Here is a 25,419-nt window from a genome sequence, read left to right on the forward strand (position 1 = left end):
ATGATTATCTAAAAATAGTTTTATCTTTTATATCCTCCACTGGATCATTTATATATGACATACTCCGTATCTCTTTGGTAAATGGGGAGAGAACATCTAAATATAGAGTGATATAGATGATATCTAAATATAAAGAACGTGATATATGTTTTATTGAGACTCTACTTTTATTCTTCATACTCTATGTTTAAGGATAGATAATGCGATAGAAGAGCTGTTTGGATGCTTTTTTTTTTGACTGATATAGTGATATTCTTCTATTCCAACATAAAGTAATTAATTACTACTAAGCCTTTTGTGCTAATTGTTAAATTGGAATCCAACGACTAAGGTAATTAATGAATTTTTTTGTGCTCCTTTGACAGTGCACCATATTCTTTTGCGACGACGTGGCACAGTGACAATAGCAACCCTAGATTAGGATTTAATATTAAAGATAAGGGTGGGAGAAGGGTCATTTAACTATTAGATACTCTAGACCAAACACGTTTAATCCTTCTTCCAGTATCCTCTTTCATAAAGTGATAACTTTTCTGTCACTGGTCCTTTCGGAATAGGAAAAAAGTTAACAATTTAGTGGAGGAAGGGTAAGGCAGGAGGGAGACAAGGTTGTTTTGGGGAGGGGGGTTAGAAGGATAGTTTGGGAAAGTTGTTGGTTATTGATCGGTGTAGTGAGGCTACAATGCCGCCAAATGGATCTATTGATTGGTGAGCTCACAATAGATGGAGTTGGCCGCAAGCGCAAGCTAAATACGAGCTTAGAAAGCGGTAGGAAGTGGCATATATGGAACAGAGCAGATTTGGACACAGGTTGTGGCCTTTTGAGAAAGATTATCTGATTTTTTAATAGCTATTTAATAATGTAAACGATAAAATTGCTTACTAAAAGTTTTAAAATTCTATTTTAGAAAGACGAGATGATAAACTTTTTATTAAAAGTATATCCTATAATAGTTTGAAAAGCGTGTGCATAAAAACCGAGAATATATTTAGAAAAAATTCGGTAGAAAACGCAAGTGGTCATACCATATCCTAATTCACGTTTTTAAACAAATTTAGTGTAGTTGCGCGTAGTGGTTAGATGCAATAGTTACACGGTGCGGAGTTAATGCAGACTTGTATTGAAAATGGATTAAATATTGTTGGATGACACGATTATATGCAATCAATACAACGTTAAATCAACTATACAATTTGCAGCAACACAATACCAATAAAACATAATCTCCCCTATCGCTATGGGCAGCGGTGGAATTGTGAGATGCACATGTCAGAATCAAAATATTGTCAATTCAAAATTTGGGTACCAACACGACATATGGGTGGCCCATTCTCGTCAAATTTTTGAGGAAGTTGATTATAAGGTTTTGCTTTATTGTTTATCTTTACATGATAATACGAATAAGGTCAAATATTTTGCCATTAATCAAGTGAACCGTGTCAACCCCGATGGCGCGGTGGCACGGTGCCAACCCCTTCAAGCAACCGTCTCAGCGTTATGAAAATCAGAGTCCCTGTACCAGTAGCTCGTGACTGTCTTGGCGTTATGAGAATCAGGGTCCCTGTATCAGTAGCTCGCAGTATGGGGACCGAGGCTTGCCTCATCGGTGAGGCCACCACAACGAGCGGGAAGAGGTGCAAGGAGCAAAATCCAGAGCTGTGTCATTGCCCCGCCCCTACCACACGCTCTTGGACCCGTGCTGCTAGGTAACACAGTGGCTACCGGCGAAGGAGGAGAAGAGGAGAGGGCAGTGGATTTGAAACAGTAGGGGCAAATTTGAAGATCTGTGAAGTTCATCGGGAGATTGCCAATAGCCACAGTGCGAGGTCGAAGCTGCGACAACAACCATATCCAATTTGTTTGTGGATCAGGATCTAGTGGCCATCGGCCATCGGCCATCGGGTGGACTCGCCAACGCAGTATTGACGTGCCGGTAAAATCCGTCATGACGATAGATGCAAGGAGGGGGTGGATTGGTCCGGTCAAGGGACATATTTTGTAGACTTTTGTGATTTTCAAGGTCTTTAATATAACATTTTGCATATATATATATATATATATATATATATATATACATGTATATGTAAATTAAAAAGCTAAAATGATTTAAATACAAAATATTACGGATGGACGTACGCAACCGAAACTACTACTCATGGACACTTCTGCTATGGGGGGAACAACTTTTTAAAAATGTGATCTTGTTCTAGTGACACGTTGAGAGCTGAGACCGCTTAATAGGTACTTGTAGTGTGATTACTCTAACGAGCACCGCTAGTTTTCTTAGATGGTGATTGTTTGGTTTTTCAAAGAAAAACTAAAGTGTATATTTGCAAATGAAAAATAGTCGCTCGATTTGAAAAACTGGTCCTAATTTATCACTATAGCTTGGCAGGATTCTTGATTGGATTGACCGCTTCGTCACAGTATATTTAACTGTACAGCCGTGCAGGCCGTAGTGCTAGATCACGTCGATGGATTCATCATACCTTTGTACGTGCATCCAGGTCTCATATCAAGAGAATAAAACAAAGTGGCCGAATTGTTTAGTACTAGTTCACCACATCTTAGCAAAGCTCACACGATAGATCCTGACGCCAACTAGGCAACTATGATCTCCGACCCGTTTTTCGTATCACATAATAGCAGTAACACCAAGAAAGGATGCATTAACGAACAAACTAACGTACGTACGTACGTACTGATCACTGGGCATGATGCACAGAGTGCACATCGACGCATACGTGCATGTACCGATGTACGTGCACGAGATGTCGAGATGGCGCTAGTCGACGTCACAACCGTGCACCAGCTTCGGCGTGCTCGTGCAGGACGTCGACGCGGACACCGGCGACGAAGGGAAGGAGAAAGACGTCGGCGCCGCCGCCGCCGCCGCCGCAGCGCCGTGAGGCGTAACACGCCGGGACGACGACAGCGACCGGCGCCAGTGCGAGAAAGACGACGACGACGCTCTCCCGCTCACCCTCCTCCCGCCGGCCGCGACAGCGGGCGGTGACGCCGGCCACCACGTGGAGAGGGACGCCGACGCCAGGAAGGTGACGCGCTGGGCCGCCGCCGCCGCCGACGCGTCGTCGGTCGTCGCTGTCGTCGTCCCCGGCGACGGCCGGGCGCTCTTGCCTCCCGTGGCGCCGAGCTGCACGACGGGCGGCGTTGGCTTCTTGTCCTTCTTCTCCTTCTTCGAACGTCTCGGCACGCGAAAGCACAGCGCCCCGCACCTGACGCCACCGTCATCGTCCGCGGCGTCGCCTGTCGTCTCAGGCCGCAGCGGCGGACGAAGCAGCCGGCCGCCGTCCTCCTGAGGCGACGGCTGCGTGGAGTCGGGCGCGTCCTCCGGGGGAGAAGCCATGGTGGTGTTGGCGTGTTGCTCGTCTGCTCGTGCGGTGCGCTTAAAGTTTAAGTAGTCTTAAAGTTTAGCGAGCGGTTTATAGAATTATAGTGGACCAAAACTCTGTCTTTGCTCTTTCATTTTTCTTAGGCAAACTTCTTTTATGGGCTTTATTTTAAAAAAGGGCTTATTTTACTTTGCGTTATTCGTCTAGAAAGTGGCCAGCATAACCCAACATAACTTAACCCGACGATGATATGGGTAGTCTAGAAGAAGAATTTTGAGATTCCTGTGGTAAGTTCCGTTGAAATTCGCACGCCATGCTATCTGTTTAGTGTTTAGACTGTTAGCATGTCACATAGGTCTAAACCCAGTTCAAAATCCAGCGAAGTTTTAGACCATCATACGTGCGCCTTTTTGTGCAGAGTTAATCAATGCGTAACAGAACGCAGAGAGTTTTCTGAAAGTGTTTTTGTCATATGCGTTTTTTTTCCTGCGCATCGCCATCCACGGTATTCGAAAGTAAACTCATTGACAAACTTGAAAATTTGCACCACACCAGATTTTTCAAACAGTGTCTTGCCAGCTACTGATAGGCACAGAGCCAAAATGATATACATGGCCGTAAGCTAAAAAATTATTTTGGGATAATCATGTATTTTATGTGTATCATGTGCTGGCTTAAAGATAGGAGGAGGGCTTAATCAAGTAGAAGTCGGTGTCATTATGGCACACTACTCCTTGCTGTGAGCTGGGTGCATTGTCCTGCTAGCTCATTTCATTTGTTTGGGCCTTTGGGGTGGCAACTGTATTTATTTTTGGTCTCCTCTTGTCAAGGTTCTGCTGGGAGTGTTGTCACTTTTCCATAAGACAGATTATTTTCCATATTATCTTGTCAAGTTTGTTAAAGAAACGGCTTTTTCACTAGAGAATGCTTATGGGGTGTAATTTGCAAGACTATGGATGTCTCTGGTGGTTGTGACTCGTGTGTTAAACGAATCTTGTAATCGGAAGTTCCAAACCTACTGTTGATGCACTCCCATTAGTTCCATGTTATAACACTTTCGATTGTCTAGATTTATTCATATATTAATATATATGTTTAGTATACGTGTATAGATTCATTGCCATACATATAAATATAGGTAATATCAAAAAGTCATATAGTGTATAACAGAGAATATACTGCTAGATATTTGCATATCATTCTTATCCAGAAGGCGTTACAAAACCATGTTTTGGTAAAAGGTGTTTCGATTCATCGACCATTTAGAACAACCTATCTAAAAATGTGTCATAATATTTCGAATAAAGGCTTTCAAATAGCCATAATGTAATTATAGCATAGTTATACTATAACCATGTTATAACTACATCCTAACTTATATATAATTTATACATAATACTGATGCGATTATATTTGTTCCATTCTCACCGCACAATTTCGATATGATCAAACTGTCTAGAAATAGAGAGAATGGCCATTTGGCCACATTCAAAAAGTTGTTTCGCTAGAATGTCATTCCGAAAACACGTTTTTGTTAAAATGCTATTATGGAGAGGGTGCTTACCATCGCTTTGCCAATTTTTTCTGTTTTATTCATTTTTTAATTATTTTGGCTCATCCGTCGAACGAGGTGAGAAATGCCCCTGGTTGCGTCGTATCAGTCGTTGTCTTCTTTTTTTCCCCAGGGCCTCAGCGGCGCCGCAACCCCGCCGCCATCGCATCCCTGCCGTCGTCGCATCCCCGCTAGAGTTCGTTGCATCTCACCATCGCATGTCGTTGCTTCATCCAGGACCCATCCAGGCATCGGACTTCGTCACCAGTCAGATAGAGAGGTAAGAACCATAGGGTTAGGGTTTGGGATTTTGGCGATGCAGCGGTAGATAGGAGCGACAAGTTGGACGGTGGCTGCACTGGGATACCGACAACGACAACAACGCCTAGCTAAACCAAACCACATGCCTCTTCCAACCTGACCCAAGGGCATTTTCGTCACCTCATCTGACGGATGAGCCAAAAAAATTGAAAAATTGAATAAACCGGAAAAAAATGGCAAAGTGACCATAAGCACCCTCTCCGTAGTGACATTTTAATGAAACACGTTTTTGGGATGGCATTTCAGCGAAACCACATTTTAAACCTAGCCAAATGTCCATTTTCTCAGAAATAAAAGGTCACATTGTAGTAACTACAGTATAGTTATAATGTAACTAAACTACAATTTTACATACTTACATTTAAAAGCTGGTTTCTTGACAGTTTGTTAGCAATTGCCGATTTAGAACAGTACTGCATTTCCTTATAACCTGGGCCGGACAGCCCACACACACCTCAAACAAAGAGGTCGTATCAGAAAGAGATAAGTATACTTTGACTCCCTCAACTATGGACCGAGTATGAAACATGCCCTCCAACTGCAAAACCGGGTATATCACATCCCTCAATTGCTTAAACCGGTGCAAATCAACTACCAGGCAGTATTGTGGGTGGTTTCGTCCGACATGGCGGATTGACCTCGGTCAAAAAGCCGAGTCAGCACGAGTTTCAGTTAAGGACGCGCGAACTCCTCCCGCTCTCTTTGTCGCACGTACAGACCGAGTAAAACCCTAAAGTGCTAGGGCGACGAGAAAGGCGAGAAGAAGGCCACACTGGGGGTGGCAAGGGAGGGCGTCGCAGCGGTCGGTTTGGTTAGCCAAAGCTGGATCTGTGTAGGTACGCCTCCTACTCCCCCCTTCCCCCCTCCCCCTCCCCCTTCCCCCTTCTCTCCTTCACATTTGTGTGGTTTATCGATTTGGGTGTTGTTTTATATAGTAGTGGATCTGTACTTTTATCTTGGATTTGATGTGGATTTGGCATTGTTTAGGTAGAAAACTAGTAGATCAGGTTAGTGTTTGGCAATATTTTATTTCGTAGTGCCTCAAAAAGGTGGTTGGGATGTGGATTTAGGTTTGATTTGTGCATTGACAGGGTTTATTTTTGTCCGATTTGCATGTAGGAAACCCTAGTGGTGCAGCCATGAACGTACTTGACACTCTTGCAGTGCGGTTTCATTTCAAGGGAACTTTTGTTGTGCAAGGCAAAGAGAAGAGTTATTGTGGTGGGAGGGAGGCAATGTCTTACATAGACCGAGATAAGGTGTCCCTTCCTGAGTTAGTAGGACATCTACGAGACCACTATGAAGTAATGGATGGCACGCTTCTTCACTGGTTGGTGCCTGGGGAAGAGCTAGATGATGGGCTTCGGGCATTAGTAGATGACAAGGTGTGCAATTTCATGTCGGACTGCATTTGTGAGGGAGGTGTGGCTGAGATATATGCAGATGAGCCAATTGTGGTTGATGTTTTAGATTGTGAACCAGATTTGCAAGGTATACATGAGCAGAAAGAACATGGCGCTATCCAAGGATTGGAAGACAATGTTGAGTCTGAGAAGAGGCCGGTTGTTTACAAACAACAAGAAGAGATGCTTACTTTTGAGGCAGAAGATGATAGTGATACAGACAGTGATTACATTCCTGGGGATGAGTCTGAATCAGATGAAGGGGAAGAGGCTGAGAACATCAAAAAGCAGTACAAACAGCTGACGAAGAAGATAAAGGCAGGTGAAGCAAACATTCTGGATGATGTTGCTTTTGAGGGGTATAAAACCAATCCAGTCATGCAGGATGGTGCTGAAGAAGGTGGTAATGAAGAAGGTGACTCTGATGAGTCCATAGAGGAGATAGGCAGTGATGGTGAGGTTACTATTAGAGCAAGCAATTATGCAAGGTTCAAGGAGGATTCAACTGTTCCACATTTTGAACTTGGGATGAAGTTTAACTCCAAAGCTCAGTTCAGGACAGCCATTACAAGATATGCCTTGAGTGAAAGGAAGGTGATCAACTTCATCAAAAGTGATCCAAAAAGAGTGAGAGCAAAATGTGACTAGCCCAGCTGCCCTTGGGTATGTTTGTTGTCAAAGACTTCAAGGTCTGACAGTTGGCAGATAGCTACTCTGGACAATTGTCATGCATGCCCCCCTAGAAGAGATAATAAGCTTGTGACCTCAAGGAGGCTAGTTGAGAAGTATGGCAAGTTTATATTTGCCAACCCTTCATGGAACTTGGCACACATGAAGGCTACGGTGCAAGAGGAGATGTTTGCTGATGCTTCAATTGGGAAGCTGAAAAGAGCAAAGCAATTAGTGATGAAGGCAACACTAGATGCAACTAAAGGGCAGTACCAAAAGTTGTATAGTTATCAGCTAGAGCTTCTTAGAAGTAATCCAGGCAGCACAGTGGTTTTGAACAGAGTGGTGGGAATGGATCCACCTGTATTCAAGAGAATATACATATGCTTAGGTGCACTGAAGAAAGGATTCCTAGCAGGTTGCAGGAAAGTTATAGGGCTTGATGGTTGTTTCTTCAAGGGTGCAACTAATGGAGAGTTGATTTGTGCTCTAGGAAGGGATGCAAATAATCAAATGTATCCAATTGCTTGGGCAGTAGTTCACAAAGAAAACAATGAGGAGTGGGACTGGTTCATGGATATATTGAGTATTGATTTGCATGTTGGTGATGGAGAAGGATGGGTCTTCATTTCAGACCAACAAAAGGTATGAAATGAAGATAATGTTGTGTATTAATGGTCTTTTATGAGATCTTCATTTGTACTGACTTGATCTGTGCTTGCAGGGGATTCTCAATGCTGTTCAAAAATGGGCTCCAATGGCTGAACATAGAAATTGTGCTAGACACATCTATGCCAACTGGAAGAAGCACTTCCATGACAAAGAATACCAAAAGAAGTTTTGGAGGTGTGCCAAAGCTCCTTGCACCATGCTGTTCAATTTGGCAAGGGCACAGCTGGCGCTGGTCACTCATGCAGGAGCACAAGCCATCATGAACACACATCCCCAACATTGGAGTAGAGCCTGGTTTAAGGTAGGTTCAAACTGTGATTCTGTAGATAATAATTTGTGTGAATCATTTAACAAGTGGATCCTAGAGGCAAGATTCTTCCTAATTATAACCATGCTTGAGACAATTAGAAGAAAAGTAATGGTTAGGATCAAGGACCAAATAACAAACTCCAATAGATGGAACACAATTATTTGCCCTGGTATATTAAAGAAGTTGAATGTTTATATTGCTGAGTCTGCATTTTGTCATGCAATATCAAATGGGGCTGAGGCATATGAGGTGAAACATCATGAGCATAGATTTACAGCGCAACTAGACAAAAAGGAATGCTCATGCAGGTATTGGCAGCTATCTGGATTGCCTTGCCCTCATGCTATTGCTTGCATATTCTATAAGACTAGTCAACTTGATGGTTACATTGCTGACTGCTACTCAGTGGAAACATTTAAGAAGATTTATGCGCACTGCCTACAGCCACTAGAAGGGATGAGCTCTTGGCCAGAGGATGGTAGACAACCACTAAATGCTCCTGGGTACATCAAGATGCCAGGAAGGCCAAAGACAGAGAGGAGAAGAGAGGCTCATGAACCTGCCAAAGCAACCAGGGCAAGCAAGATTGGAACAATCATCAGATGTAGGAAATGCAAGCAAGTAGGCCACAACAGATCTACTTGTGATAAGCATAATGGTGAAGGTAGTACCACTTCAATGCCTCAGCAAGTTCCAAACCCAGACCAACATATAGTGCTATCAAACACACCACAGAGCTCAACTCAAAGCAGGAAGAGGAAGTCAGCTGCATCTGCCACCATCAGTGCTGCAAGTGCCAAAGACAAAAATTCCTAGCAACCAAAAGGTTAGTCAAGCGTCAGTCAATTTTACATTCATAGCACAATAAACCATTTATTCATTTACCTAATTCTGAAATATTGTAGGCACTCCAAGTTGTTAGGGTCAATGCAACAGCAAGAGTTGCAACACATCAAGGTGGTTCCGCTACTGTCAATTTGCAAGCCACTGTACCAGGATCCCAGGGATCGACAAGTGCATCAGTACAGATCAAGTCTGGGAAAGCTTCTGTTTCTGTATCAGCTCAAGAACCAGGAAATGGCAAGGGAAAGAAACCTACTCCTGGTCCACTGCTACTTATACCTCCATGGGAATCTGCCAAACTATGATGCCATTTGTTGAAGGCTGTGATGCCATCTGTTGCAAACTGTGTTGCCATTTGCTATGTTATGTTATGTGTAATATTCTAAGGCATTGTATTGCCAGACTTGAAGTTCCTGGGATGTTTTGCAAGACTTAATGTTAGACTTCTGTGTGAGTTGCCAGACTTCATGTTAGGTTCTGAGGCATTATATTGCCAGACTTGAAGTATGTGTGCTGCTATATGTCATGTAATGTAAGACTTATGGACAGACTATGGCTGATTTAGTGATGTAATTGCCAGACTTAAAGGCAAGATATTAAGTGTTACATTCCGGACTTATTGCATATTATTATATGATGAATTGCCCAACTTATGCCAGACTTATGGCATATTATTATGTGATGAATTGCCCAACTTTATGATACATAACTTGTATATGTACACTCTTCATTTAATAACATTCACTCATACTACTCAATTCATCACCCAAACCATGACAAACAGACCACAGATTGCCAGTAAAACAAAAAAAAGCATGCACCTATCCTTCTCTAGCCTACGATTTTGTTCTTTCAACAGAACCAATTTTGCATCGGTCTCAGCAGCATGCTTCTTCAACGCTGCCAACTCCCTCCTAGCTGCATCTACATCACGAGTCATGGCTTGCCCTTCCCTAACAGCAACAACAAGTTCATCCTTCTCCCTCCTCAGTGACCACACCGCATCGCGCAAATCATTCAACAGATCTCTGAGAAAACTACTTGTTGGCCCTTCATGCCAGTCAAAAAAATCGCATCCACCATCCTGGGATCACAAACCCTAGAAATCAGTCCCAACGAGAAATCCAATCCAACAAAGAGAAACAAAATAAAAACTTACTCGAGCATTGCGACATTTGTAGTATCGTCGCCCCGGGTTGTCACGGCTCCACGAGATCCATCGTGCCGCCTTCGCTTTGCATCTGCACAACACCGGAGGCTGATACTCCATTGGCCCCACGCGATACGGTATTGGCGAGGCTGATGTGCGACGGGAAGAAGAAGCGGAAGATGCCTCGCTATGATAACTGGCCATATCCGCCCGCGCTGCTCAAGCTCACTGCCGCCGCCGCCGCCTTTGCCTCCGCCGCCGCCGCCTAAGTCGCTGAGAATGGTAGGTGTGTGCTTTTATTCCTAACTACCATGCTGACTCGGCTTTTTGACCAAGGTCAATCCACCACGTCGGACGAAACCACCCACAATACTGCCTGTTAGTTGATTTGCACTGGTTTAAGCAATTGAGGGGTGTGATATACCCGGTTTTGCGGTTGGAGGGCATGTTTTATACTCGGTCCATAGTTGAGGGAGTCAAAGTATACTTTTTTCTATCAGAAATTAGTGCAACTTGAGGCCCATATAAGTTCTCACCAAAAGCAACGCAGCACTTGCAATCCAGCCCAATTTGGTAGGCTTCCAATTGACATCACAATCCAGCCCAGCTCCAAAGACTTCCCGATTTATTTTTGTCTTGACACATTTTACTCGAAGCGGGAGGAAGAAAATCCATATTCGCCGTCTCAGTTTTCCCTCCTATTTTTTCGACCAAAATTCCCAAATCCTCATTCCCCTCCTGCCCGCTCCAACTTTTCCCCCCAAATCCCCCCCCCCCCCCCACCGCCTCCACCGCCGGCGACCCGAGATCTGCGCGCTTCCACCGCCCGGTCGCCGTTGCCCCCGAGCTGCGGCGCCACACGGTCCCTGTCGGCCTGAGCTGCGCGCCGGCCGGTCGCCGTCGGGCGGCTACCTTCAGCCAGCGCCTCTCTCGTCCTCGACCTCCTGCAGCCGGCGCCGCTCTCGGTGGGCGAGCGACGGCGGCGGTCGCGCTCTTGCACTACGTTGCAGCTGCATTCAGGCATGGATAGTTCCCCGTCGATGTCGCCCGCGCCCTCGCCGGGGAGGGCGGGGAGGCCACGGTTGTTCATAAAGGAGATGGTCCTCCGCAACTTCAAGTCGTACGCAGGGGAGCAGCGCATCGGCCCTTTCCACAAGGTCTCACACTCTCGCACACGCGCGCTCGCAAGCGAGCTTTATCTCACTTTGAACCGCTCATAGATGACGTATTATCCTCTTCCAGTTCTCGATTTTCACTTGCTCTTGGAATCGTACAGTTGCAACGTGGTGTTGTGGACCTTTTCACTTGGTCAATACGATTGTTAAACCCTAGATACGACATTTAGTTAGCGATAGCTTCAATTCTGATATTGTAGGAGGTAACCATGGGTACTTTCGTTTGAGTTTTCATCTCCCAGTACGTACAGAATCCTGAATAAGTTAAACCATGTTATACCTTTTATTTATGGAAACTGTGTTGTATTCTCCAATGTGGCCGTTCCGCCCCTGTTCCGGTTTATGAAGTGAAATACTGATACACGCGTTGTTACCAGGTTCTGAATTTATGTGGCTTTGGTTTATTAGGTTCTGAATTCGTTGGTCTAGTTCGGGTCTAACGGATATTAGATTAGAGTGGATGTTTTTGAGTTGAGCACTGGTTTACGTGTGGAGCTTTAGTCCTGAAATTCTTGAGTGGCACTGTCATACTCTAGAAGTATGCCCTCCGATTTTTTTGTTTGACGCTGTTGATTTTTTTTATGAACGCTTGACCATTTGTCTTATTAAAAAAATTTATATAATTATTGACTATTTTATTATGATTTGATTTATTACTAAAGTAACTTTAAGTATGATTTATAATTTTGTATATTTGGACAAAGTTTTTGAAAAACGAAGGGGTCAAATGTAAATAAAAAAGTCAACGGCGTCAAACAAAAAAACCCGGAGGGAGTATACAGTATGTTTGGTTCACTTTCTTTCATCTGCAGAGTTGTTAACATGAAGAACAAATCACATGATTTGATTATGATATATGCAGTATGCTTGGCATTTGTTTCGCCCAGGAGATTCCTTATTAGTGTTATAGCTTCCATCTTAATTTGCCCTTCATCTATTGAAAACTTGAAATTTAGGACCTGACTCTTTATCCTCGCAATGTCGTTTCTGCAGCTCAACTCACCTGTTGTGTGGTTAAGGAAAGCAATATTTATAATCATTTTAAAATTTAATGATGTTCAAGTATAGTGTTAGGTGGCATAGTGACTATGATTTTTGAGTAGTTAGCTATCTATCTTCACTATTTATGTTTTCATGCTGACCTGCGCAGAACTCACAATTCTTGTGTGTGTAACCATCATGTTTGTGTTTTACTGATCCTTTTCCTTTTAAGCGTCACACCAATACTGCTATAAACTGTTTGGAGATACTACCAATGAGTGCACTATGCTTCAAGCCTTTATAGACACAAATCTTCCACTCTGTAGCTAGGGTTTGTGCATTGTATAAAAGAATAACAACCTTTCTTGCTCCCAGAGTTTCTCAGCTGTTGTTGGGCCGAATGGCAGTGGGAAAAGCAATGTTATTGATGCAATGCTGTTTGTGTTTGGAAAGCGTGCAAAACAGGTAGGCAATATTGCTTCTTATCCTACATGTTTATTTGATATTCAACATTTGTATTGCATAGCTCAGTGGCAGATCTTAAAGCTATTCCTTGAATTATTCTACCTCAACAACTCACTGTATTTGTTTTAGCCATTCAATGAGTGCTAGGTGCCAAAGTTGGCCTGTAAGTGTTAGTTAACCCCAAAGATTTTAAATGTTAGGCACCAAACTGCTAAGCTATGTGTGTTAGTGTGTTACTGATTTTGTATGCAAGGTGGAATTTAAGCCTGAATGTTTTTGCCCAAAGATTTTTTAGAATCTACCATAATGGTACTTCCATGTTAGTGAACTGGTGGTGGAAGTGAAATGTGTTTAATACTTGAATACAGTGTGGTCCTTATTCTTTCCTGTTTACTAATGTCCATTTCCTCCAAGTATATTCCTCATAAGTTTTGGATAAAGCACTATAAAGGTCACAAATATCTTAAGCTTCTGAGAGATGATCATGTCCATTTATTAGCTAGTTTCTCCATTCAGAACAACCTATGTAGGTTGTTTCAAATCATAGATGCTGTTTCTGACTAGTTTTGTGCCATTGTAGATGCGCCTTAACAAGGTCTCGGAACTCATACACAATTCTTCTAATCACCAGAATCTAGACAGTGCTGGAGTCTCTGTCCATTTTCAAGAAATCATTGATCTGGTATTTCTTGAGCCAATTATTTAGCATTTCACGTTACCAAGCTAGTGCCACATAATTTGTTCCCCTTCCTCTATGGCCATTGTAGGATGATGGGAACTACAGGGCTGTTGAGGGCAGTGATTTTATCATTTCAAGAGTTGCTTTCCGTGACAACACTTCTAAATACTACATAAACGACCGTGGAAGCAATTTTACGGAAGTAACTAAACTGTTGAAGGGCAAAGGAGTAGATCTGGATAATAACCGCTTTCTGATCCTCCAGGTTTGTGTATTCTTTCCATTTACACATAATTAACATGAGTGCTTTGTAAGTCTAATTTTGGACATATGTTGCATGTTGTTTTGTAAGTTTACAAGAATACGAGGGATACAACAGCCGTTCATTTCATGTTACATTTTATGGTTTTGCACTGTGTAATTTCCAAGTTGGCCACTTTCAGGGTGAGGTTGAACAAATCTCCCTGATGAAACCAAAAGCTCAAGGTCCACATGACGAGGGGTTTCTAGAATATCTTGAAGACATCATTGGGACAAACCAGTATGTTGAGAAAATTGAAGAAGCTTCCAAGCAGTGAGTTCTTTTAACTGATCCAATGGCTATTGTCATAATGAAGGCTTTCTGTCCATTCTGTAACAGTTTAATCTGACATGTTCTGATACCTATTAGATTGGAAGTGCTCAATGAAAAACGGACGGCATCTGTACAGATGCTGAAGCTGGCTGAAAAGGAAAGAGATAGCTTAGAGGTGATGATCTGAGTGTGGTTAATTGATTCATCTGGTTAAATGACACCCACTGACGGAGATACTTTCCTGTAGAGTGCGAAAAATGAGGCTGAAACATTTATGCTGAAGGAACTCTTACTTTTGAAATGGCAAGAGAAGGCGACCACATTGGCTTCTGATGATGCTACCTCCCATGTTGCTCAGCTGCAAGAGAATGTTGCAGAACTGGAAAAGAACCTTGCCTCTGAAAGGTCATTTGTTGTTGTGAATGAACATTATTTTTTGGTACTGAGTTTTATGACTAATTACTTTAGTTATAATCCAGGGAAAAAATTCAACATAGTTCTCAAACTCTGAAGGAAATGGAGTCTATTTACAACAAACATGCTAAAAGGCAAGAGGTATTGTGTTATTGGAACATTACTTCTTTTGATTCAAAAGCTGTTAATTCCTAGATGCTCACGATAGAGGTTTTCACCCATAATTAGGGACAGATTTACTATTCCTTTTCGAACATTGACTCTATTATAATGCTTGTATGCTATATTTATTCTTGGGGTATTTTTTAGGACCTTGAAAATAATATGAAGTCTTGCAAGGATCAGTTTAAAGAGTTTGAGAGAAAAGATGTAAAATATAGGGAGGATTTGAAGCATCTTAAACAGAAGATTAAGAAGCTGGAGGACAAAACTGAAAAGGTATATTAAAATTGTCTCAAATGTAGTTCAAGCAAAGCAACAAAGTTTACCGCCATTTTTATCCAGGATACATCAAAAATTGATGAATCAACAAAAGATATTGAAGAATCGTCCAGTCTAATTCCACAGCTTGAGGAAGAGATACCCAAATTGCAAGGGAAATTTAGTGAAGAAGAGAAGGTGCTGGAGCAAATTAAAGAAAGCTCTCGAGGTGTTCAGAGCAAGGCATATGCCTATAATTTTTTTTTCTATTGTAGATCTGTTCCCTTTGATAACCAAACCTCCCTTTTTTCATAATTACAGAAGAGACAGAGAGACTTCGTTCTAAACTTACTCAAGTAAGATCTGAACTTGAACCATGGGAAAATCAAATAATTGAGCATAAAGGAAAGTTAGATGTTGCATCTGCTGAGAAAAAACTAATGAAAGAGAAGGTTTGTCCTGCTTTTCTTTTCATGTTTCTAATAAAAAAGGTAGTGGCAAGCTGTTGTCATTTTTCTCCAGTACTATTCACCTACATGAACCACTTGACTGCCCATGTGGTTACTATAAAGTAGAAACCCTTTATTCCTAGTACGTCATTATTTTGCCATCACCAACCTGGCCCTGCCATATGGAGTACGAGTATGTCATGATATTTCCTGATTGCTGGAGTATAGTTGGAAACATGAGTGCTCATCTTTCTTCCTCCTGCTGGAAACAGCTAATTAATCTATTTCTTTCAAACTCTCTGGACTCACACCTAATTTTGTTAACTGTTTTCAGCAAGATGGAGCCCGAGCAGAATTAACTGCTGCTCAAAATCAGATGGAAAGAATTAAGGAACAAATAAAAGTAAAGGATACATATATTATGGAGCTTCAAGAAAAAATAGAGAAACATCATAGTGAAGCATGTGAGGCTCATAAGGTTGAACAGGTAAAGCATTTGCAGACTACTCCAGGCCATTTCTTTACCCTCAATTCTATGGCTGTATTCCCATTTTCTGTGTATGATCTTGATTTTCCTATATCTCTAACCCATAATGCATAACAGGAATGCCTCAAAAAGGAAGAGTCCCTTATTCCTCTTGAACAAGCAGCTAGGCAGAAAGTTGCTGAGATTAAATCCACAAGAGATTCTGAAAAGAGTCAAGGCACTGTCTTGAAAGCAATTCTGCAAGCTAAGGAATCAAAGGAAATAGAAGGCATTTATGGCAGGCTAGGTGATCTTGGTGCAATTGATGGTAAGATGTAATATTTGTAGTCTCAGATTTTCAGTAACATGTCATAGAATGCTTGCAGTTAAACAACCATCCCTTTTTTTTTGTCTGGAGTCTGGACTTGAAGACTTCTAGAGCTGCCAGGTTCATCATATTAACAGTTAATTATCATTAGTCAGTGTTTGATATTGTTGACTTTGGAAAGAACTGGATGTAAAACTTGCTCTTTGCAATTATTCTTATATTTTACAGATTTACAGATTATCCGAGTAAATATACTGGTAGATAACTAGAAGTTGATATTAGAGTATATTGGATTAATTCCAATCTCTCTACAGTTCATAATAATTTTATTTATTTATATGTAATATACTCAAGTCTCCAGGTCTGAATTATGCCACATGTAACTTAAATTGTGTTAGCTACTGTGATCTGCAGCAAAGTATGATGTTGCCATATCAACAGCATGCCCTGGGCTTGACTATATTGTTGTTGAAACAACAAATTCAGCCCAAGCTTGTGTTGAGTTATTACGCAGAAGAAATCTTGGGATTGCAACTTTTATGATACTGGTAAAATTCTTGTTACTTTTCATATTGTTTTCTTGTTTATTTCTATACAAGCTTTCTCTGTGTTGGTTTCATTCCTTTGACATGATTGGTACTCTTACCGTTACAGGAAAAACAAACACATCATCTTCGTAAGCTACAGGAGAAAGTAAAGACACCTGAAGGAGTTCCACGCCTGTTTGACCTAGTAAAGGTTAAAGATGAGAAGCTCAAGTTAGCTTTCTTTGCCACCTTGGGGAATACTATTGTCGCAAGTGATCTTGATCAGGTACATGGCTGAATTATATTGTTTGTTTTAGTTCTATTGTTCATTTCCATTACTGCTTGTAGCTGTCATGTGCCTCGTATATTGGTTTCTGAAAGTATTCTACTGCTTAGCATCCTTTTTGGAAACTCAGTAGTTGCTAGAAGGGTAGAATTACTTTATTGTGGACATATCCTGTTCTATTTGCGAGCAAAAACATCACATTGCTGCTTATGTTTTTACTTTTTTTTTGTAACAATGACATCAATAATTGTTTTTGTCAGGCCACGCGAATTGCATATAGTGCAGCCAGCGAATTCCGTCGAGTTGTTACCCTCGATGGTGCACTTCTCGAGAAGTCTGGTACCATGAGTGGTGGTGGTAGCAAACCAAGAGGTGGCAAGATGGGCACATCCATTCGGGAAAGTATCTCAGAAGAGGCTGTTGTAAATGCTGAAAATGATCTTAATAAGATAGTTGATCAACTCAATAGTTTACGTGAAAATATTAATGATGCTAAAAAACGCTGCCGGGCCTTAGAAGATGCCAAAGCCGGTCTTGAGATGGAACTGGCAAAAGCTAAAAAGGAGGTACGTACACTACAGTGCTCTTCCTGCCCTCAAAGTTCTATTTTCTCGTTGAGGTCAGCTTCCATTCATCTCTTGAAATAGGTTGAGAGTATGAATGCACAATTTAGTTACAATGAAAAGCGACTTGACTCTTTGAAAGTTGCATCAAATCCCAAAGTGGAAGAGATTCGCAGAATGGAAGAGTTGGATGATATCATATCTACTGAACAAGCTGAATTAAATAGACTTGTTAAATGTTCCAGCAAGCTCAACGACCAGGTATGTGGCTATACAAGCTTCTTAGCCCCATCTGAACTTATAAGCTAATCTGCCTTACAGCCTTAGTGAGCACCAGCTTTAACTGACAGAAAATACTTCAAATGCTCCAATATTCAGAATTCAATCTCCCAGTCTCCTGTTTGAATATGTGCCTATGTATATTGACTTTTCTATGCTTTGATGTTGCTGCTAACTGAACATTGTATGATAGATTGCTTTGACTTAAGTTTGCTTTCTATATAACAGGCATCAGAACTACAGCAGAAAATTGAAAACGCAGGGGGGGAAGTGCTCAAGGGTCAGAAGCTAAAAGTTGCAAACATCCAATCTGTGAGTATATTACTTGTATGATTCTGTTCTTATTGGTTCTTTGATGTCTAAGATTTTATGTGTTGACCACCAGCAACTTGACAAAACAAGCTCAGATATCAACCGCCACAAAGTTAGAATAACTACATGTGAGAAGTTGGTGAAAAAATTAACCAAGGGCATTGAAGAGTCTAAGAAAGACAAAGAAAAGCTTATTGCTGAAAAGGAGAAGATGATGTCCATTTTTAAAGAGATTGAGAAGGCAGCTTTTGCTGTTCAAGAAGATTATAAGAAAACACAGGAGGTAGCTAGCTGTATTGGCTTATAAGCCGTGAACTGATAGGATTGCTTTTTTTTTTTCTGTTCGTTCAATGAGAAATATAAATGTGTTTACTTCCAGATGATTGACAGCCATAAAGATGAGCTTGACAAAACAAAGGCAGAATACAACAAATTAAAAAAAGCAATGGATGAACTGAGATCCAGTGAGGTATCTTAGTTATATTGGGTTAATATGTTAATTAACTGTGCCGTATTATTCCTTTTGATAACCTATACGTTTTGTTTGTATGTACAACAGGTCGATGTAGAATACAAACTGCAAGATACGAAAAAACTTGCTAAGGAGTGGGAAATGAAGGTGAAGGCATTCAGGAAAAAGCTTGGTGACATTCAGACAAATCTTGTCAAACACATGGATCAGTATGTGTAAATGCTATATTCAGTACCGCTATGTATTTTCTGTACTGTTTTCTCAGATTAAAGTGTATCTTTTGCTTTTCAGAATTCAGAAGGATGCTATTGATCATGACAAACTGAAAGAAACTCTGAGTGATGAGAAACTCAATGAGACCTGTGACATGAAAAAAGCAGTTGAGATGGTGGCACTGTTGGAAGCTCAGCTTAAAGACTTGAGTCCTAACCTAGATTCCATAGAAGAGTATGAATTAATGAACTATACATGTCAGCATTTTGGCATCACCAATTTCCTTACTTTCATTTGCTTGATCAGGTACCGCACAAAGGCTCGTGTATATGGTGAACGTGTTGATGAGTTAAATGCTACCACTCAGGAGCGTGATGATCTTAAAAGGCTCTATGATGCATTGAGGAAGAGAAGGTATCTCCTCTCTTTGAATTTCCATCCATGTTGCCTATTTGCCTCATGCAAATATACATTATTTCAGGTTAGACGAATTCATGGCAGGATTCAGCATAATATCTTTGAAACTGAAGGAGATGTACCAGGTACTTGAATAATGATACTAATACATATATCAAACATGTAACAGTATTCCCATTGTTTTTCAATTTCAAGTATAAAACGTAGCCTAGGAAGCAACAAATTTAAAGAGTTACTGAGATAGGATGATGCTTATGCTATTGACCACTCAATCCCCATTATTAAACAGCATGATTTCAAAAGCTATTCCTTTTGGTTTTAGATGATTACACTTGGAGGCGATGCTGAACTGGAACTTGTTGACTCCTTGGACCCGTTTTCAGAAGGTGTTGTTTTCAGTGTGAGACCTCCCAAGAAAAGCTGGAAAAACATTGCCAATCTATCTGGTGGCGAGAAGGTATCTGTGTACTTTTTATGGGCAAGGATAGTAATATAGTCTTATTTTACTGACAGGGTAATTTTCAATATAATTACCTGGACCTGTTTTCTACTACATACCTTTGTTTCCTCATTCAATAGTAGCACACGCTTTGCATTTCTTGGGTTTCTTGGATGCATTATGTTCTGTGCACGTATTGTGCCATCCAATATAACTCCTTTTGAGTAGGTTGATACTGAACAAAGTTCATCATCATGCAGACGCTTAGCTCACTAGCTCTGGTGTTTGCTCTTCACCATTATAAACCAACTCCCCTATACGTTATGGATGAAATAGATGCTGCTTTAGGTAAGTTGCGTGGCCTACTCTTTGCGAAAATACCATCTCGTGTTTCAGTGTATTAATGATCTTGCTGCTTGCAGATTTCAAGAATGTCTCCATCGTTGGACATTATGTGAAAGACCGGACCAAAGATGCTCAGTTCATTATTATCAGGTATGCTTATGGCAGCCTAGTTTTACTTTCTGTTGCCTGTGCTACGCACCTTTTCCTTATCCCCAAACACCATACCAAGTGCTAAGAGCCAGGGTAAAATTTTCCCAGTCTCACGATTGTCGCTCAATCTGCAGTCTGAGAAACAACATGTTTGAATTAGCGGATAGGCTGGTTGGCATCTACAAGACGGATAATTGCACCAAGAGTATAACAATCAATCCAGGAAGCTTTGGGGAGAGCATGAAGGTAGTTTAGTGTTAGTGCTACGGAAGTTTGAATTAGATAATCTGTGTGGTGCCAAAATGGAACCGAGGTTCCTGCTGTATCACCCTTCGTAGTACAAATTCGTTTAACGTTGTACGTGTATAGTCATGGAAGGGAACAGAGAACATTTGTTAACGTCACGTATGTGACTATTCTCCAACGGAACACAATCTAATTTATTAGTAAGGGCTGCCGTTTGTAATACTTTTTGATACTACTATATTTTGCACTACTATCTTAATTTGAAATTTTAACCATAAACCAAAGTTGATTTTGATTTTTTTTCACTGTATTTTATTTTTCAGCCTGTCATTTAGATACTTAAGAATATAGATATAAAAATTTTATTTATAAATTATCTTTTATTTGTAAATCTGATGCTTGGCTTTTTCTATAGAGAAGTTAAACAATCATACTCTTTAACTGGCAGATTGCAAATTTGGTATCATGCATTCATGTAGAGCGAACGATAACAAAGACTGTGCTAGTCAAACTAGGTTTAGATCGAAAGCGTTATACCTCCGTAAAGCGCATTTATTCCCTTAACTATCGCAGCGGGCGGATACAAAGAGGGTACGGAACATCCACGGTTACAGCAGGTAAAATAATACACTCTAGACTGGCTATAAATACTAATTTGTAGCTAGTTAAAGCACGGGCTTCAAGACGCTTAGTGTGTATGACATGTGTGATCATATATTAATGTTTTGTAGATGACTATTGTATGAATTGGCTATTAGATTGACTATAGATGAATTGAAGCTATTAGTTCGACGTGCAACTTGTCCATAAGATTCGATTTGGTTTCCAGGCACGGGGACATCGGTTGATAGGTGATACTCTTCCCGTCCCCGAAAAAATAAATTTCCGGTTTATATGTCAAGTGTTTATCATTCGTTTTATTAGAATTTTTTAAAAAAATTGAAAAAATTGGTCACATATAAATTATTGTTTATATTTTAACATTTAATAAAAATAAAAATATTAATTGTAAATTTTTTAATAAGACGGAGAGAAAAATATTGTATTTTGAAACTGAAAAATTGATTTGTTTTAGGATGGATGAAGTACTCCTTCTATCAGATGTGACACGTTCTAAAATAAAAAATCAAAGCAAACGTGGTATATCTAGAGAATTATGTAGTCTTATAACGTGTCTTATATTATTATAGTTATTTTCTTTGCTTTATGGTATACTTTCTAATCTTACCTACACTATATGTATATATACACACGTACTAATAAATCTAGAGAGCGATTATTTGAGAGAACAAAATGGTATTTTATAAATAAAAATAATTTATGAATAAAATTATATATATGTGTTCTTCGAGATTTAAAAAACAAGACAAAAAATAAATTACAATTGAAAAACTCAAAAAAAATTCTAAAATTTAGCTTGTAAGTATAAAAAAGGAAAAAAATTGATACTACGTTGTTGTTAGATATACATATATATATTATATATTTTTTAATAGGTAAATCTAGATAAAATGATAAAGCAAACATGGAGAGTAACCAACAAGATGTGTTCTATCTTATAGTTATCCAAATGGATCAGTTGATAGACGGAATCAGCTAATCTCGCACTCTTTAAAAAGTGTATGTAACACTATGGTGTGATCGAAATCGATCGTTTCGAAGGGCGTGGATCACGCTTCTCTCTTAGCGCAAGTTCAATATTATAGTCAACTACTGGCTTCTATTTATCTATAGTCAATCTAATAGCAAATTTATACCATAGTTATCTATGAAACATTAATACATAGTCCCATATATCATACGCATATTTTGTTTTAGAGCTCGTGTATAGCTGACTATAAATTAGTAGTTCATCACACTTCTCAGTCATCTCTTTATTCTTTAAAATATACTTATAGCTAACTTATAACCCTGGTACTGGTATTGTACTTGCTCTTAGCATTCGGGAACTTCATGGTGTGATGGGGACTAGAAAGCAAATAATTGGTCGAGTCAGTCAGGCCGGGTTTGTTCTCCAGAGCGATAAGTAAATAAAGATCGGCCTGGTTTGCTTAGACATCCCTGGACGCTCGTAACCTGGTCTCTTTTTTCCTGTACCCATACTTAAATTTTAACCTTCAATTTGGAATAAATTTTAAGGATTCTTATCGTATTTTATTTTTCAGTCTTGGTCTTTGCATCAATAAAAACACCTGTGTAAAAGTTTTACCCAAATTATTTTATATTTCTAAAGGTACCATTTTGTTTTCATCCAAAAAAACAAACAACTACCCCTAGCAGTAAATTTTGACAAGCAAATATACTTCCCCTCATATATTATTCTTGTTTGTTTCAAAATAAGATTGTATTTAGATATTTATTGTTGGAGTTTATGGAAGTAGAAAATATATATGTTAGAACTAGATAAATTTGGTGACAATTGCACTTGCATTTGATAAAATGAAATATATTTTAATCCTTTTTAATTGATAAATGTAAGATGGATGAAAATATTGATATATGTGGGCTATTCGAAAAATAAAATTATTTCGTAACGAAGGGTACAGATTTTCACTTATAAAAACATTTATCATGAGATAAAGCATGTGGTATTCGTTTGATCGTATTTAAATGAGTTTAACATACTCTCCGAGTCAAAATTGTAGAATAACATAGACTGCGTTGTTTCTTGCTGAAAGATGGAAAGCAAGACAAAATATTTTATAATTTATATCCTAGCTTTATAAACAGTAAAATTAACTCTTTACAATAAAAAAATCTAATACAGAAAGGAAAGATGAAAGAATAGGTTATAATCAGAAATCTTAACCTAAAGGTAGGGGTGGATAACTGAGCCAGCGGCTCGGCTCGGTCTAGCTTATGGCTCGGTCTAGCTTATTAAGATAACAAGTTGGTTCGGCTTCGCTCGTTATCGTAACGAGATAAAACCAGCTCGACTCGGCTCGTTATAAAGCTCGAACTGTCTCTTTAGGCTTATGAGCCATGCATGAAAAGTTAACCTAAACAATTTTTCAATAGATTATACAAGCAAGTTTTCAGTTTAAACATATAAATCATATAAAATTATATCCAAATATTAAAGTTATGAACTGAACACATGCGTTCCCGGAGTGAAATCCATAAACACCGATATGCGTTTCCGGAGTGAAATCTAAAAACACCGACGAATCACGTGTTTTTGGTGACCTAGCTTGTTATTGGTCTTATGCGTTCCCGGAGTGAAATCCATAAACGCCGACGAATCACGTGTTTTTGGTGGCCTAGCTTGTTAGGCTCGCAAGCAGCTCTAGCTGCATAGCCCGGCTCATAAAAAAAATAAAACGAGCAGGCCATGTTTGCCCCGAGTCGAACGTGCTATCCATGCACGACCATTCTATCCATCCCTGCCTAAAGGCAATATCTTTTCAATTTACTTTCCTTGTTGGACCATGGATCTGGGAAAGAAAGAAACGCATAGTCGCATTTAACTAATCAAATGTCCGGAACGGACTGGCATCCCCGGTGCGTAAAATATGAGCAGACCCTTCCATACCGGAGCAGGTTAGTACCCCTAACCACGAGTAAGAAAAAAAGCGTCTTACAGTCGAGATCAAGGAGTAGAGGTTAAAAAGTTCTTAAAAAGGAAACAAGAACAGGGGCAATGCGAGAACGCTAAACTTTCCTTAATTAGTACGTATGTACACAGCCGGACCAGTGCTCTCCACCCCCCATTAATTGGTTACCGCAATCTCTACTAGTGATCTCTAAGCTTGATCCTTGGTCCTACTACAGTGATGCTCTACACTACGTTCAGGTCGAGCCGAACAGCAGCGACGGCGTCGGCGGCTCGTTCAGGTCGAACGGGAGCGCCGCGGCGCCGCTCGGCCCCGTCCGGAGCTCCAGCGTCGTCGACGGCAGCGACGATGCGGCGACATGGCCAGCCGCCGCCGGTGCCATCGCCTGCATCTTTGCGGGGAAGTAGACGTAGTGCCAGGGCGAAGGGTGGCTGATGTCGAGCCCACCGAAGTGCCCAGGGCCCTGAGGCTGGTGCATGCGGTGGTGAAGCTGCGGGAGCTGCCGGTGGCCATTTACGTGCCCGCCGCCGCCGGCGCCACCAACACCACCACCGCTGCCGCTGCCGAAGTTGGTCCGCGCCTTGACGCCGCGGAGGGCGACGGCGGCGCGGTCGTAGGCGAGCGCGGCCTCGACGGGCGTGTCGTAGGTGCCGAGCCACACCCGCGTCTTCTTCCACGGGTCCCGGATCTCCGCCGCGTACCGCCCCCACGGGCGCTTCCGCACCCCGCGGTAGTGCGCCTCCGCTCTCCCCCCACCTCCACCTCCTCCCACTCCCATCTCCACCTCCATTCGCATCCACGACCGGCGGTGTGTGCAGTGTGCACGGATCAGCAGCTGCTAGTGACAAGCAAGTCTCAGCGACTCTTTATACGGGGAGCTAAGCTATAGTGGCCGCTAGTACCTAGCGCGCGGTGGCCGCTCGCTCTCGCGTCGGCTTTGCGTTTCGCCTCGTGAAATGGCGAGGTGGTGGTGGTACGTACTAGTAGTACTAGTAGTTGTAGGTGCCTGGCGCTCTGGGGCCTGCTGCGTTTTGGGGGGTTTGAGGCTGTCGCTGACCACAGCGGCGCGCGCGGCTCGGCCTCATCAGCCGCCGCGCGATTTGACGCCCCCGAATGGTCTAGTCGCCGTGACGCCAGCCCTACCACCACCCAACGCCCTGTCCTGCAGCTCCTCCTCCCTACTGGAGTACTACTACTACGACCTGCACACGGACCACCCGGGTCCACCGTACCCGTACCTCCCCCTGTCCGTTACGTCGTGTTGACGAGGCGGACGTAGGAGTACGTACGTGCGCGCGCGCGCGGCGCCTACCAAGGGAGAAAGCGAGACACGGTACGGCCCAGGGGGAGAAGTGACCCGCGCCTGGGCCCGGCACGAGTACGCACACGTA

The 25,419-nt window shown here is 41.4% G+C and overlaps 3 protein-coding genes across 3 annotated transcripts; 2 read left to right on the plus strand and 1 right to left on the minus strand.

Moving 5' to 3' along the window:
• The first annotated feature begins 7,433 nt into the window (after positions 1-7,433).
• Positions 7,434-9,773, plus strand: LOC102710986. The gene is made up of 3 exons (XM_040524312.1): positions 7,434-7,944; positions 8,024-9,107; positions 9,187-9,773. Exons 1-2 carry the CDS (start codon positions 7,462-7,464, stop codon positions 9,095-9,097), a joined length of 1,557 nt encoding a protein of 518 aa, XP_040380246.1. The 5' UTR covers positions 7,434-7,461; the 3' UTR covers positions 9,098-9,107; positions 9,187-9,773.
• Positions 9,774-11,296: 1,523 nt separating this feature from the next.
• On the plus strand, positions 11,297-20,690 carry LOC102711265 (structural maintenance of chromosomes protein 4). The gene is made up of 28 exons (XM_006655386.2): positions 11,297-11,431; positions 12,806-12,895; positions 13,476-13,577; positions 13,663-13,839; positions 14,018-14,148; positions 14,245-14,323; positions 14,396-14,553; positions 14,628-14,703; positions 14,872-15,000; positions 15,067-15,211; positions 15,304-15,434; positions 15,766-15,918; positions 16,036-16,225; positions 16,640-16,773; positions 16,880-17,038; positions 17,299-17,604; positions 17,686-17,862; positions 18,109-18,192; positions 18,266-18,475; positions 18,572-18,661; positions 18,752-18,873; positions 18,956-19,111; positions 19,184-19,291; positions 19,359-19,419; positions 19,617-19,751; positions 19,994-20,081; positions 20,156-20,228; positions 20,363-20,690. Exons 1-28 carry the CDS (start codon positions 11,297-11,299, stop codon positions 20,481-20,483), a joined length of 3,720 nt encoding a protein of 1,239 aa, XP_006655449.1. The 3' UTR covers positions 20,484-20,690.
• A 3,381-nt stretch (positions 20,691-24,071) lies between these two features.
• LOC102711536 (ethylene-responsive transcription factor 12-like) lies at positions 24,072-25,026 on the minus strand. Its single transcript, XM_040524466.1, has one exon. It carries the CDS (start codon positions 24,822-24,824, stop codon positions 24,264-24,266), a length of 561 nt encoding a protein of 186 aa, XP_040380400.1. The 5' UTR covers positions 24,825-25,026; the 3' UTR covers positions 24,072-24,263.
• Positions 25,027-25,419: the final 393 nt, after the last annotated feature.

The sequence above is a fragment of the Oryza brachyantha genome, chromosome 5 (genome assembly GCF_000231095.2).
Source record: "Oryza brachyantha chromosome 5, ObraRS2, whole genome shotgun sequence".
In the NCBI taxonomy this organism is placed as follows: domain Eukaryota; kingdom Viridiplantae; phylum Streptophyta; class Magnoliopsida; order Poales; family Poaceae; genus Oryza; species Oryza brachyantha.